Source organism: Sinocyclocheilus grahami, unplaced genomic scaffold (genome assembly GCF_001515645.1).
Source record: "Sinocyclocheilus grahami isolate Dianchi unplaced genomic scaffold, SAMN03320097.WGS_v1.1 scaffold469.1, whole genome shotgun sequence".
Classification (NCBI taxonomy): domain Eukaryota; kingdom Metazoa; phylum Chordata; class Actinopteri; order Cypriniformes; family Cyprinidae; genus Sinocyclocheilus; species Sinocyclocheilus grahami.
Genome location: NW_015505648.1, coordinates 525,069 through 541,224, shown reverse-complemented (window position 1 = coordinate 541,224; position 16,156 = coordinate 525,069). Strand labels below are relative to the sequence as shown.

Here is a 16,156-nt window from a genome sequence, read left to right as displayed (position 1 = left end):
AACTTCCCCCCCCCCCCCCCCCCCCCCCCCCACACACACACAACCTAGTCCCCAACACATTTTAATACAAACTTATGCCACTGCACTGAAGCAGGTTTTTTTTTTTTATTATTATCCCATTTGGTGCTTGGCAAGTGTTAATTTAAGCCCTGGACACACCACTTTTGATAACACTCTTCATCTATATTTTATTAATCTCACTATAATTTTAACCTGATGGCTGATTTTAACAGGTCAACATGAACTGCACATACTGCAGGCCCATAATAGATATGCAACCATAATTCCTGACACACTTTCCATGTCACATTAACCCATATTTAAAGCAAACTGCCAGAAGGTTTTTTTGATGCCTTTCTTTACAGTATAATATGTTTACAACCACAATTATTGAGAACTCCCCCCACATTTGAGGCATGACTATTACATTCAATGATCAAAGATGATTGCAGTGAGTCATAGATTAGGAACACACTTCACTGTATTTAGTTGTCAGAATTCAGGGGGGAGGTTGCTACTACATTGTGTCGAAAGGGAAGCCCACTGTCTTTGACTTTGAAAACCCCTAAAAGCATATTATAAAATATGTTCTAAAACATATGATAGCTTCGTGTGACAAGCAGACCAAAATTTAAATAGCTTTCAAATCTAATTCATGCCTATACATTTAAACATAGTGCATTTAGATCTCCCACACTAGATTTGATGATTTTGCTGGTTGTCGTTGGTGTGAATCTGACAGTTCATCAGTCATTAATTTGTATATGATATTATAAGATAGCAGCTTGTGCATTTAGCAAAAGTTATTCTTTCTTTTTTGTATGTAAGAGAAAAACATACAGGTTTGGTATGGTAATAATCCTTTTGTTCTCTTTTGGTTAATTGCTGTTGCATATTTTGTCAGAGTTGCTTTGAATAAAACAGTTTTCTCTGTGAATTCATGGAAAAGGAACAGCCTGAGGATGAATGATGGCTGAATTAAAATTTTTATGTAAACTGATACAGTTTTACATGTACTGAACTCATAAACTGAATGCTCTTCATATTCTCTTTTTTAAGTCGTCATCCCCTCACACCTCTGAGTAACATCAGTGCAGAATCTACACCAGCACCTTACAAAACCTCTTCATTTCATATTTCTCCTCTGACCTCCTGTCAACCCATCCTTTCCTTATATCCTCCTCCTTATCCCCTCTTCGGTTTTATATAATCTGTTACTAATTCATTTAAAGTATGAAGCTGTTTCTACAGTCCTTATTTAACCTCCAGGAGTGACTGTGCTTTGCATACAGAAATTAGTAGCCAGGCAATGGAGGAAACTAAGTGCTAACACAGCAGAGTCCAGAGTTCAAAGCACCTTTAGTTACCACAGTTACTGGTTGATTCGTGGCATCTTTTATAGCAGGTGTTTGCTTAAAGTGAAGTTGCAGAGTATTTGAAAACAACATATAAAAGGTCAAATATTTTGGCTAGGAGTGCCATTACACAGCACTGAATTTTCATCAGCCCATTACTCCAGACTTCAGTGTCACATAATCCTTCAGAAATATGCTGATTTATTATCAGTGTTGAAACTGTTGTGGTGCTTAATTTTATTTTTATTTAATTTTTTGGAACCTGTGATACTTTTTTCTTTGATTCTTTGATGAAAAAGTTTTAAAAAACAGCATTTATTCAAAATAGAAATATTTTCTAACAATGCAAGTCTTTACTATCACTTTTTATCCAATTAACACATCCTTGCTGAATAAAAGTATTCATTTCTTTAAAAAAAGAGAAATAAATAAATTGCTGACCCCAAACTTTCTGAAGATTTCTGAAGGATCATGTCACACTGAAGACTTGGAGTAATGATGCTGAAAATTCAGCGTTGCTTCACAGAAATACATTTTATTTGAAAGTATATTAAAATAAAAAAACTGTTATTTTAAATTGCAATAATATTTTACCAAATATTTTTCTGTATTTTTAATCAAATAGATACAGCCTTGATGAGCATAAGAAACATCTTTAAAAAAAAATACATTAAAATCTTTATAATCTTTAACTGATCCCAAACTTTTGAATTGCAGTGTATATATATATATATATATATTCACACACACACATTCATTTATCATTTACACAAGCAATGGTGCTAAATATTTGTTTAAATTTAGGTAATTTGAGTTTGAAAATCACCATCTGTGTTCCTTTTTATGGACTGATAGTACCTGTAGCCATTGTGTAGTGGATATTTTATTTTTCCAGTTGGCCAGAATTGTTTTCTTGGTGATATAGAGACAGAAGTAGGGAGAGACAGTAGACAGTTTTGCAGTGACTTATTTTCAAAATTTAGCCTATAGTAACCAGGGTGCACAACCAGAGAGCATATGGACTTCATCTTGTATATTGAGATTACAGTGCACACATTTGTTTGAATCTGTCATTCCCATTTTAAACTATTCGTTTTGGGTTAGGTGTGTTCTATGTATTACTTTATATTGGATAAGTTGTATGTTAGTATTTGTGACCCTGGACCACAAAAGCTCTGAAAAATAAATAAGCTTTCCATTGATGTGTGGTTTGTTAGGACAGGACAATATTTGGCCGAGATACAACTATTTGAAAATCTGGAATCTGAGGGTGCAAAAAAAATATATAATAATAATAATTTTTATATATATAAATATTGAGAAAATCACCTTTAAAGTTGTCCAAATGAAGTTTTTAACAATGCATATTACTAATCAAAAATTAAGTTTTGATATATTTACGATAGGAAATTTACAAAATATCTTCATGGAACATGATCTTTACTTAATATTCTAATAATTTTTGGCATAAAAGAAAATTGATCATTTTGACCGATACAATACAATATTATTTTAATTTTGACCCATACAATATTTTTGGCTATTGCTACAAATATACCTGTGCAACATAAGACTGGTTTTGTGGTCCAGGGTCACATTTTTGATGAAACTGAATGTGTTTAAACAAACTTGTTTCCAATTTTTATAGTTTAAAATAAAGCAAAATTGTAATCATGGATGACTGGATGAGTCATGGAACATTTTTGTGTTTAAGTATTTATTTCTTTATTTATTTAAATGTATTTATTTATTCATTCATCCAAAATCTTCTAAAAGTTTTTGTAATGTTTATTCATCACTTTATTCAGCGTCCTCTAATGATTGGAATTTTTTGAGTAAATATTGATATGCAATTTATTGTGTCTACTTTAATTAATCAATCAGCACATCATGTAGTTCATTCGAAGCAACTGGTAAATGTTTAAGCAGTTACAGCCTTTATACAGATCATTACACTGGCCTGATCTTGTAAATTCCAACTTAATTTAATGGTCAATAGTCTACTTGTGTCTTTTTGCTCATATCCACATTTCTCCAGTGCTGATGCATGGAATATGAGCGAGAGCTTTTAACGTTCCCTAGAGAAGTATGTTAAGTACTGGAATAATATCATAATACACTGATCTGCTATGGTTAGTGAAATATTTTGTCAGTGTTATAAACCTCTAACTTCCTAATGGGTCCATTTCTTAGTGTTTTCTGAAACTGTGGCAGGTTTTGACAGCACACCACTGCAGTCCTGCTGAATATTTCATGACCATCTGTGGAGAATTATGGCTCTGTTTACATCGGCCAGTAAAAATAAAGGAGTATGCTAGAGCCCCGCCTTTTCCCATATTATACTTTAACTGCTGATTATTCAACGATTATTGATTTTTCTTAGCTGCAAAATTTTAATTAGTTTGTTTTTGGTCCATCAAAGGTTACTACTAATTTCAGGTGAAATGGCTTAAGATCAGCATTTAGGTGAAGTGGCTATTAGAGTGAGGGTCAGAAAACTGTTTATTAGCTTTCAGATCAATGTACACCTGCTCTCCATACCTGCTGTTTTTGTGTGAATAAAGAAAAGTGCACGAAGAGAGAGCAAGTTGGAGGAGGTGTCTCTGGAGAGTGTGTTCATGAAGTGCTTTGGATTGTGCGTGCGTTGGCAGACACAATGTGCATGCCAATGATGAGGGGCTCCACTCTCACGCATCACCACAGGGAATGCACACACTCTTTCTGCATCACAAATACGCTCATCTGACTTGTGGGCTCTTGATGTTCACACACACTTATACACAATCCAGCACAGGCACGCTCGTCCAGTGGATAGGATGTTGACGGTAACACACACACACAGATGGCAATTGCACCCAGTCTCATGATGAGGTGAGAATGGCACCACTACGTAATTGAAGAAATGTGTCTTGTTCGCCTGAATGGTGCAGAGCAGGATGAACTATATTGACAGAAATGAGGGGTGGCATTCTGCTGATGATGACGGAATGAAAATGCATGAGAATTGGGAGGGGGAAAAAACAAAACAAAAAATGATAATTTTTTATCGGTTGCTAGTTCACTCCAGGGACAGAAGAGAAAATGTCAGATTGAAATCAACGTGTTCCCACAGCTGTTTCCTGCTTCTGAAATCACATCATTTCCAGACCAGTCAATGACATCCTGATAACAGTAATGACAGCTTCTAATGAAAGATGGATGAGATCTGCTTATTTCTATTGTGTAAATCGATAGTCCTGTTTTTATTGGAACAAGGAGGTGAAGTAATTAGTGACCTTAATGACTGTACTGGATATTCAGTTTCATCTGTTTCTTTTATTGGACGTATTGACAAAATCATAAACAACTGACCTAAAACTGTCCTGTAAAAACTGGTGTGACTGAATAAAAGAGAGAATGCTTTAGTATTTGTTTATTCCCTGCAAAATTCTTATTGATACTGCTGTAAAGTACCATAATATTGCTTTGTTTTGTGATTGTGTTTTTCATGATGAAACCATAATATTCTTGTAAGTATGATTTAACTGTCGTTGTATATGAAAATGTTAATCATTCAATACCATATAAAAGTAGCACTGTATTTTGATAGTGTCACTCTATCAAGGTACCTCAGCAGTACCTTTTAAAAAAAGAATGTCTTAGGAAGGATCTGAATGCATCATTCCCTTTTTTTCCTTTTTTTATGAAACTAACAAAATGTGTTGAAATGTGATTTATCTTTTCAGGAGTGTCTTTTAACAGTGTATATACTCAGATTTGGAGGGTGCTACTGCATCTTGCAGCTGATCCATTTCCAGATGTCTCTGATCTGGCCATGAGGGTTCTCAACAGCATCGCATACAAGGTACAGACATTCCTGGGAGCCTAATTACATCTGCCCCATTTCACTGTACTCACATATTTATCTGCTGTTTCTTCTTATATCTATATATTTGTATAGGTGCATCTAAAAAAAATTGAATATCGTGGAAAAAGTTCATTTTTTGTAACTTATTTCAAAAAGTGAAACTTTCATATATTCTAGATTCATTAAATGTAAAGTAAAATTTTTTTTTTTTTTTTTTTTTTTTAATTTTGATGATTTGAGCTTACAGCTCATGAAAGGCAAAAATCCAGTATCTCAAAATATTATAATATTTACATTTGAGTTTCATTAAAGGGGCCATATGATGCTTTTTTAAAGATCATTATTTGGTGTATTTGGTGTAACAGAATATGTTGACATGCTTTAACGTTCAAAAAACACATTATTTTTCAAATACTGTCCTCTATGCCCCGCCTCTCTCAAACGCTTCGTTTTCTACAAAGTCCCTCCTTCCGACAAGCGCAGTCTGCTCTGATTGGCCAGCTGACCCAGTGCATGAACGAGCCATTTTAGGGGGGTGTGGCAGAGTCTTAACTTTGATAAAGAATATCTCTTTGGTTTTGAGACTTTAGTCTTTGCAACTTCAGGGATCTTATCTATGCACAATCAGCTTGTAACACTCCAAAGAGAAAGGAAAACTTGAAATTGCATCATATGACCCCTTTAAATGACAATCCCTACAGTGTAAATTCCGGGTATCTCTTGTTCTTTGAATCCACAATAATGGGGAAGACTGCTGACTTGGCAATGGTCCTGAAGACAATCATTGACACCCTCCACAAAGAGGGTAAGTCACAGAAGGTCATTACTGAAAGAGGTGGCTGTTCACAGAGTGCTGTATCAAAGCATATTCAATTCAAAGTTGACTGGTAGGAAGAAATTGGGTAGGAAAAAGTGCTTAAGATGTTTATTTTGTTTTAACTAGTTTTGAGTATGGCACAAGGATCTGGCAAGAGCATGTCTGTAGAGAGCGACATATTTTTGACGAGAGTTTCAAAAAACTGTCAAGGAAAGGTTGTGTGGAATGCCGTTATATAGAGATGGTTTGGGTGTGTTTCATAAAAAAGACTCACCTCGTGCTCACGGCTGCTTATTTAGAATACTCCAAATTCACTAACATTAGAACAAGGTTAAGAAAAATGAATGTGCTTACGTGCATGTTGTGAATTAGGCAGAAAGTTTTCTTGAGAAGTTCGAATGTGCATATGAATACACATAATCTATGCAATTATTAGTAAATAGGACCCACTGTGTTTTTAAGAATGTTCACACTTCTCTCTTCCATGTAATGAAAGTGGATGAATGCAATGAAATGGATCAAGGAGGCAATTTTATTTCTAATCATAAATCTTTTAATACCATCTGATACCTTTCAATTCCATACTGCCACAGTACTTTTTTTGTAAGAATCCAGAAATCATGCACTTATGTGTCTAACATGTGTCCACACATACACAAGCCCACATATTACATCTGAGCCTTATACGTCCTACTATTAAACTTTCCACATTCAGCCCTGTTTGTTATTATTAAGCAAATGCAATTAAAAAGAAATGGCTCCCTGTGGCCTGGTAATATGAGCAGCCGCTCTGAGAGGCACCTGTAAGTTAAGAAGCTAACAACCACCACCACTGACTTCTGTGTCTGAGTATCTGCTGTGCAAGCTGTGTCAGTACCCTGCTTCCTCTCAGACTCCTCATATATGGCCGACGAGTCCCTACTCACATCCCTATCCACTAGATAAAACTAGAGACACTGCATTTTCAGTTGCTGTTTTCTTAATATTGCAGCTTGTCCAGTAACAATTCACCAACATCAAGCAGTATATAATTTATTTTTTTAATTCACATTGTTTTCTCTGTAGCTTTACTATTAAGAATGCTGAGGGAACATTCATTCTAGTCAGTTGTTTCATCCCTCTCCCATATGTTTAGTTGGTAAGCCAAATTAATTATTGTTTTGTTCAGAATGTAAATGAAAAGATTCACATGAATATTTTGGTAATTTTCTGTTCATTGCTATGTATAGGATCTTTTCAATCTTTTCTTTCAGTGTAAATATGAGGCTTGTTTTTATACCAGTGAATATAAATCAGAAGTTTGATATTGTACCATTCTGATCATAATTTGCCGTGCTGTGTACTAAACTAGCAGCTCTTCAATTTACTGTCGTTAGCTTTTTTTCCCCTGGGTGTCTTGATAACAAATTCTTTGCTCAAAAGAGTATCTTTAACTGCTTCAAATTATGACTAGCTAGTAGCTTGGCGAACTACACTGTCAAAGCGCTTCCTCAAAATTACATTGCTCAAGGGTTTCCAGAAGTTCAGCTTAACTGCTTACTTAAAACAGTGGCAAGCTGTACATGGCAACATTTTTTGGTTTTCTGTTCATTTGAGTTCATGAAAGTTCATATAAATTTTGCTGAATTAACTTTTTCGAATCCATGATTTTGCCTAAAGCAACACTTAGAGGTTACTTAGAAGTGGCTTCTTATGTGGTTCTCAGAGGTCTGTGAGGCTTCACTAATTAATATATTTGTCATCACATTACTCTCAATTTGATATCATCTAGCATGAGCAAGATGCAGAGAGACTTTGGGAAACACAGTTACTGCAGACTGATTCGCTTTTTCGCTTTACTAAAAATCTTCTTTTCATACACCATACTGAGTTATGTTTTTAAGTTGAAGCTTGAGTGTTGTTATAATCCCCTGTTACAGAGTTCAAACTGAGGAGGGGTAGTCGGAGTTCCAAAAATCCTCTGACAGAGTATCAGACATTCTTGCTTATTTTCTCAGGTCTGCTTGCATCATGTCTACACTCTTAAAAATAAAGGTGCTTCAAAAGGTTCTTCAAGCGATGCCATAGAAGAACCATTTTTGGTTCCACAAAGAACCATTCAGTCAAAGGTTCTTTAAAGAACCATCTCTTTCTTACCTTTTTGTAATCTGAAGAACCTTCTTTTGCCACAAAGAACCTTTTGTGAAACAGAAAGGTTCTTCAGATGTTAAAGGTTCTTTATGGAACCATTTAGACAAAAAGGTTCTTCTATGGCATCGTGAAGCACCTTTATTTTTAAGAGTGTACATCAGTTTGAGCCTGATTGCAGTCAAATAACTAACAATGGAATTTCTTTTTTTTTTTTTGAGTACCTGCTACATAAGCACTTCAGTGATTTTTGTTAGACACTGATTAATGTTGAAAAGTCTATAAACCATAATTGCAGAACTTTCAAAGGTTGTTTAAATTTCCAATAATCAAACTTGTTTTGTCTTTGACCTTTCTTAAGTTCCTGAGCAGCAGGTGACAATGAGTGCCTATTTGTCATGCTGACATTTGTGCTGTGAAACTCAGATAGACCTGCTGAGTCCAGTCAGTGCAAAATAACAAACACACACACAAACACCCCTCTATCGGAGCCTGTTATGTTCTAACTTATATTCTAGTTTACTCATACTAGCACTAAAAGTACAGTATAACTTCACTGATGAAAGGAAAGTGCATCATTTTAAGTATGCAGAAAGACAACACACCACCACTGAGAGTGATATACTACTACAATACAAAATTGAATCTTGTTACTACAAATCCTACTAAAAAACTACTAGAAATGAAGAGAAATTATTTTTTTTGACTACCAATTTCATACTACTGTATTTAGGACAGCAGTGCATTCAAATAACTAACTTTAATGATCTAGGATCTGACTTTTCATGTTTACACTTCAAGTATATATAAACTCAATCTCACATGATAATCGGATAAGATTATATAGATGGCTTATATTTTGTTTTTCATAAATTATTAACGGTGTGCAAGTATAGTGTTGTTTAATGGTGCTCCACCCCCGTGCCATTGTGATGCCTCTGCTTTTATCCTTCTAGATTAGATCTTGGATTTAAACAATACAACAGATTTTGATTTAGAGGAAAACATAGCAGCAAACTATGAAATTGTGTTTGTGCAAACTACGTTAAATAAGAAGTATAATTTTAGGGCATCATACAGTATATGCTCATGATGCATGGCTTTTCTAAAAGGTAAGCATCTTAATTATCAAAATGCTCTGTGACAAGCTAGGTGGGAAAAAAAACTAATCAAGTGGAAATGCATTTGCCCTTAATTTAGTAATAAAAATATTTAAAAATGTGTAATAAAAACAAATTATTATAACTAATATTTTTAATGTGTGAAGCATTTGTGATTTTTAAAGTATCATGCTGCTAGCTTATCAACATAGTAGCAGCAAACTATGTTAAAGCCTTAAGGACTTAAACTACAGAACATAAGGAAGATTGCTTTGACACTTTTAGTGTAGACACCCTCAAGCCACTGCGGTGCTTAATGTCAGTGGACACTCAGTCTTATAGCAAGGCAAATCGCTAGATTTTGGAACATAGCTAGTGTCTCTCTTTTATGGGGGTTGTAACTAAGAACATTAATGTATTTATTTATATCCAATTTATTTGGTCTTATAAATATTTTTTCTCTCTCCTCCTGTCCCTATCAATGATTATTGTTTACATTTCAATAATCCATATCATATCTTTTCAATATTCATATCTATTTTCTTTTATAACTTGATGCATCTGTGGGAGACAAACACAGTCATTTTAATGTTTGATCTGCAGCCCAAACACAGAATAACTTTATTTCCGTCTACTCAATCATGATGAATCTACCTCTCTTTCGCTTCCCAGCAGGTTTTAGCATATAAATCAGATTAGACCATTTCTCCAGATGGCAGTGAGAGGATGGGATTGTTAACTAGATTTAGATGAAGCAGATAAGTCAACTTGCTGTGTTTTTATAAACCACACATTTTCAGATTTTTACCATTTTAGGCTGTGATTATAGTTATGAGGAAGAGTTTTGCTGTTACTTTTGTCTCTAGGATTGCAGCTCAAACAGAGATGCATTCTCTATATTTGCACACATTAACTTTTACTACATTTTACTTACAATACTACGGGGCCACCAGAAAGTTTTTTTTTCTTCTAGCACTTAGATACACAACTTTTAAATGGCACAGTAGTCACTGTTGTACAGGTACAGTAGATCGTAAATTTAGACTTAATGTAGATTTTCATTTCATTTTTGCTGCTTTTGATGTACTCACACTGCAAAAAAATGCTTTTCAAGCTTAGATTTTTGTCTTGTTTCCAGCCAAAATATCTAAAAATACTTAAATAAAGAAGGATTTTCTAGACAAGTAAAAATGATTGTTTTGTTTTCAGAAAAAACAAGTCAAAATTAAGTGAGTTCTGTTTGAAATAAGAATATTTTGTTTACCCCATTGGCAGATTATTTAGCTTGTTTCAAGCAAAAACTCACTTAATTTTGACTTGAACTTTTACTTGTCTAGAAAATCCTTCTTTATTTAAGAATTTTTTTATATTTTGGCTGGAAACAAGACAAAAAATCTAAGCTTGAAAAGCTTTTTTTGCAGTGCAGGGCTATGTGATGCACAGTTTTAGACTTTTACATTTTTGTAATCCATCTGCCTTCTGCCACTGCTCTCACATCAGGCCACCATGAACGCTCGTACACAGAGGATTCTGGACTCAGGATCTCTGACCCAATCAGCACCTGCCAGCCCCACTAGCAAAGGAACACTCATACATCAAGCAGGGTGAGTTATAAATACTTAAATATGTATTTAATTTGCTTAAAATCAGCATAAGGACCATATAGTAACCTGGAATGATTTTTTTTTTTAATAACAGGTGACAAAGCAGAATGTAATAACTTGTGCATTTCTCTTATTTTACTCTCCTTTGCATTTATTAAACAGCATCCTGCTCCTTTTGGAATATGTTTATTGGCTATGCTTGGCTATTGCTGTTGATTTTGTTTTAACATGCAGCATTGCAATGCATGCTGGCCCTGTTCTTTTGCAGCGCATTAATCTGTGTATTATGGCCATGCTTGTTGGTGTTGTAGTGCTTCCCACAGATCCAAATGCTCTTCATCTCCCTTCAGCGGATCTCCACCTATGCCTGGTGCCTCCAGCTCCAGCCTCACCAATGAAGTGCCCAAACCGCCGGTCCGAGAGGGGCCGCCCTCTCGTCCACCATACACACCAACGCTGGGTGGTCAGGCGCCCCACTCACAGCAGTTCCCACGCACCAGGAAAATGTTTGACAAGGGCCCTGATCAGGTAAAACAGTGATATTGGTTTCCCACAGATCTATCCACAACCAGCTGTACTGTCTATTTGACATGTCAAATGATTTAGGAAAACTGTATTTTGCATCTATGTGGTTTTGTGGCACAGACACAAAATGAATCCACTAACAATGATACCACTCATAGCCCAGTGTCCAAGACCTTGGATACCTTCAGTATTCATTTTATATACAGTCATGGCCAAAAGTTTTGGCAGTGACGTTAATGTTGTGTTTTGCAAAGTTGGCTGCTTCAGTATTTGTTGATTATTTTTCCACATGTTTCTATGGTATAATGAAAAACAATGATAAGCATATCATAAGTTTTAAAGGCTTTTATTGGCAAAAAAATATAATGAGTCAATATTTACAGTGCTGAACCGTGTTCTTCATAACCTCTGCAATTCGCTCTGACATGCTGGATATTAGCTTCTGGGCCAAATCCTGACTGATGGCGATCCATTCTTGCCTTATTAGTTCTCGGAATTGATCACAATTTGTGGGCTTCTGCTTGTCCACTCGCCTTTTGAGGACTGACCACAGGTTCTCTATGGGACTAAGATTAGATTAGTTGCCTGGCCACGGATCCAAAATTTCAATGTAATGATCTTCGAGCCACTTGTTTATCACTCTTGCTTTGTGACATGGTGCTCCATCATGCTGGAAAATGCACGGATCATCACCAAATTGCTCATGGATCATTGGAAGAAGTCGCTCTTGCAGGACGCTTTGATACCATTCTTTATTCATGGGAGTGTTTTTGGGCAGAATTATGAGAGAGCCCACTCCCTCGGTTGAAAAGTAACCCCACACATGGTCTCAGGATGCATCACTGTTGGCACAACACAGGACTCATGGTAGCGTTCACCTTCTTTTCTCTGAACAATCGATTTTCCAGATGTCCCAAACAGTCGGAAGGGAGCTTCATCAGAGAAAATAATTTTACACCAGTCTTCTGCTGTCCAATCCTTGTACTTCCTGCAGAATTTCAATCTGTCCTTGACGTTTTTTTTCTTGGAGAGAAGTGGTTTCTTTGCTGCCCTTCTTGACACCAGGCCGTTGTCCAAAAGTCTTGGCCTCACTGTGCATGCAGATGCTCTCACACCAACCTGTTGCCATTCCTGAGCAAGCTCTGCACTGGTGGTGACACGATTCCATAGCTGATCCCTCAGGAGGGGACGGTCCTGGCGCTTGCTGGACACTCTGAGACATCCTGAAGACTTCTTCACTGCAGTCGAACCTCTCTCCTTGAAGTTCTTGATGATCCGGTGGTTCTTTCAGGTGCAATATTCTTTGTAGCAATTTCCTTGCATGTGAGGCCATTTTGATGCAAAGCAATGATGGCTGCACGTGTTTCTTTGGAGGTAACCATTGCTAACAAGAACACAATGATTAGAAGCGCTTCTTCCCTCCTTTTTAGTAATCAGTCTGCTCTTACAGAATAATTAGGATGATAGTGATTAACCTGACTAGTAGGGTACAACGGGGCTAAAGGCCCACCTTAAGAAAAAATGTGCCATTCACTACGCCTAAAATGTATAATTGCAGAAAAAATATATACGTTGTATTGAACATTAATGGAGCAACAGATTTTGTGTGAAAATAAATCATTCAAGTTGTTTATTTTGTTTAAAAATCTTATAAATGTATGAGGTGGCAAGAGGGGCCTTTTACCCCACGCACGGGGTAAAAGGCACATGGTATTGATACAAATGCTTCAGCTAAAATAATGTGTTTTTTTTTAAATAATGTCTAAGTTAATACTTGTTCAAAACAATCACTTTAGCAAAGTTTGTACTATTTTCTGCTTATTTTGAAAAATAAATGTTTTTTTCAATAAATATACTGTCATTAAAATGTTAATATAAAAAAATATATTTTAAAATACAGAAACAAAATCGTTTTAATAAGTAAAGATTCTGAAAGTATTGAAGGAGATCCAATAATAATTGAATATATATTTACAGTAGTAACAACAAATTATATTTTATTATATGATATGATTAATATCATGTTTTTAAATATAATGGTTTCATTATAAACATGGTGATTATCTCTAATATGGACACCCAACATAATATATGATATTTACCATCTGAATCTAACCATGTCATGTCAACAAATGGAAAAGTCAGCCATCTATTAATTATCATGTTAATTACTGTGCGCCTTTAGCCCCAAAAGCAGGGCGCTTTTTATCTCAAATACCATACTTTTAAATATTATTTTGTTATTTAAAAACGGTTGCTTTAATTATCTTAAACAAAACTGAAAATCATAAAGAATACCTTTGTCTCAAAATATATGCATTCATTTTAGCGATTCTTATTTGCTACTTAAATCTACAACATTTAAAAAATACATAAAATATTTGATCAAGTAAGCACAGAATCAACTTTGCACTGCTGCGCACGATCACGTCAAGAATCAGACGAATATACACGTGCATCTTGAAAAGCGAATGTTTTGGATAGTGCTACGCCACGTTTTTGTACCATCTAGTGGTTTAGATTAAAATAATATCAAAGGCGTCTTTTACCCCGGGGCGCCTTTAGCCCTGTTGTACCCTACTCATTCACACTTTCACATGTGCTGCTGATATGATTAGTCAATTAATGTTAGCTGGTCATTTTGTGTCAGAATCAAAAAACAGTGAAATTTTTTTGTTGTTGTTTTTTTTTTTGTAAAAAGTTCATTTTTTGGTCAATGAAGCTTTTAGCAATTATTTAAAATGCATCTGATCACTCTAAACAATAATCTAGAAACATTGTGAATGAACACCTCAACAGCTTAAGATGCAAACTTTGCAAAAACACAAAATTTATGTCACTGCCAAAACTTTTGGCCACGACTGTAGAGCATAAAACCTTTGTTAGATGGCTAGAACCTCAGTAGTCTCCAGTTAAAGAAGGAAAGTTTCTATCTGATGTACAAGAAACCCGTAAGACACATAAAGAGCTGGATGAGAGAAAATGAGGACTATGGATGAACAATATATAAATAAAAATAAATTAAAAAAAATTATAATAATTTAAATGTAAAAAAAAAAAAACTACAAATAACGAATAATAAAATCATTTCAAATGAAATTAGTATTTCATATTCATATAATTGAAAAGAACTGAACTGAGCTGGATGATGACATCACTAAATCAACAATGAACTGACTTTAACTGAATGTTCATATAAACAGTTCATAAAAAGCAGAATAAAGCACAGTCAGAAGGTCATTGTACAAGACCTAATCACCCTGTCAGGGTTTATTTGGTGATTCAGTTATATATTGTCACTTATGTGTTTTTATATATAAATGTATATTTTTATATAGCAAGGATGAATTAAATTCCATTAATTTCCATTTTAAATAAATGCTGTTCTTTTAAACTTTTTTTTTATCAAAGAATCTGAAAAAATTCTATGGAAAAAATTACGTTTCCATAAAAATATATAATAGTAAGTTAAATGTTACTCGATAATTATTCACTGTTTGAACATTTATAATAATAAGAGATGTTGCTTGAGCATATTAGAATGATTTTTTAAGGAGCGTGTGACTGACGATTGGAATAATGACTGCTGAAAATTCTGCTTTGGCATCACAGGAATAAATTACCTTTTAAAGTATATAGTAAAATAGGTTATTTTATATTGTAATAATGATTCACAATATTATTGTTTTTACAGATAAATACAGTCCTGATGTGCATAAGACTTATTTCAAACTAAATTCAATGATTAATGTTAATGTCATGCTGGTTTTTTTTTTTTAGTTTTCATGTAAGTACCTTTGGCAATTCAGTTGCATGTTGTCATTTGTCTGTGTATTTCTCAAGACTGCTGAGGATGGAGATGAGGCCGCCGCTCACAGGAGCTTCATCAGTGTGAGTCTGCAGACGGGTCTTTGTGACTGGAGTGCCAAATACTTTGCTCAGCCCGTCATGAAGGTGAGTGCTGCACAGATCAGACAAAACGTTAAATGTATTAGGGCTGTGCGATATAGACAAAAATATATATCGATATTTTCTGGGATTTTATCGATAACGATAATTAGACAACATTTTGCTGAGTGTGTTATTGTGCTGATATTTGATAAGGATAAGGTTGATAAGGACTACCGTAGACAGCTGACTTCTAAAGTTTTTGATATTCTGCATATTCTGTGTGGTGATCAATTGACAACAGTGATAGAAATTCATTTTTTCCAATAAGTTTAAATTGATTTTTACGTTTTATGTGCATTTTTACCTTTATAAAGCCATTTTTTCTAAAAGTGTGCATCATCTTTTCAGTCAAATTCTTAACTTGAATCAGTTAATTCATATTATAAGTCATTTGGGCTGTTACCAAGCAAATTAAATCAGTACTGACAAAATTCATCTTTGCAATGCAGAGGAAACACAGAAGCTGCATTAGAAGTGGCATTTAGATGAATTTACAGTTTCATGCAGGACATGAATGTTTTAACCTGCAGTTACAAATGCGTTAATGCTGTTTTGATATTTTAAACATAAAATGTTGAATACTGATATTTGATTTTTTTTTATTAAAATATATTTTAAATGTGAAATTAAAACCGCCAGTAGGGGGCAGCAAGTCACTGTTAATAAGTCAGTGCGATTAAACCAAATAATTTAAATGGTTGATTCATTCAGGAACGAAACACCGTCATGTTGCTCAGAGATGCAAATTGGAATTATATTTGTTGGTGAAATAGAGCAAAAGCACTCAATTGTGTCTAACGTAAGTGTATTACATTCTTGTTTATTGAACT

The 16,156-nt window shown here is 34.7% G+C and overlaps 1 protein-coding gene across 3 annotated transcripts in view; it reads left to right on the top strand.

Moving 5' to 3' along the window:
- Positions 1–16,156, top strand: part of LOC107553319 (regulatory-associated protein of mTOR-like) — a 302,737-nt gene that overhangs the window by 230,418 nt on the left and 56,163 nt on the right. For 2 of the 3 annotated variants that reach the window (XM_016235517.1, XM_016235515.1), the window contains 4 exons: positions 5,081–5,199; positions 10,747–10,850; positions 11,162–11,378; positions 15,219–15,329. In XM_016235517.1, coding sequence (XP_016091003.1) covers positions 5,081–5,199; positions 10,747–10,850; positions 11,162–11,378; positions 15,219–15,329 — 551 coding nt within the window. The remainder of the gene's footprint in view (positions 1–5,080; positions 5,200–10,746; positions 10,851–11,161; positions 11,379–15,218; positions 15,330–16,156) is intronic. The other variant, XM_016235516.1, reaches the window with a different exon arrangement.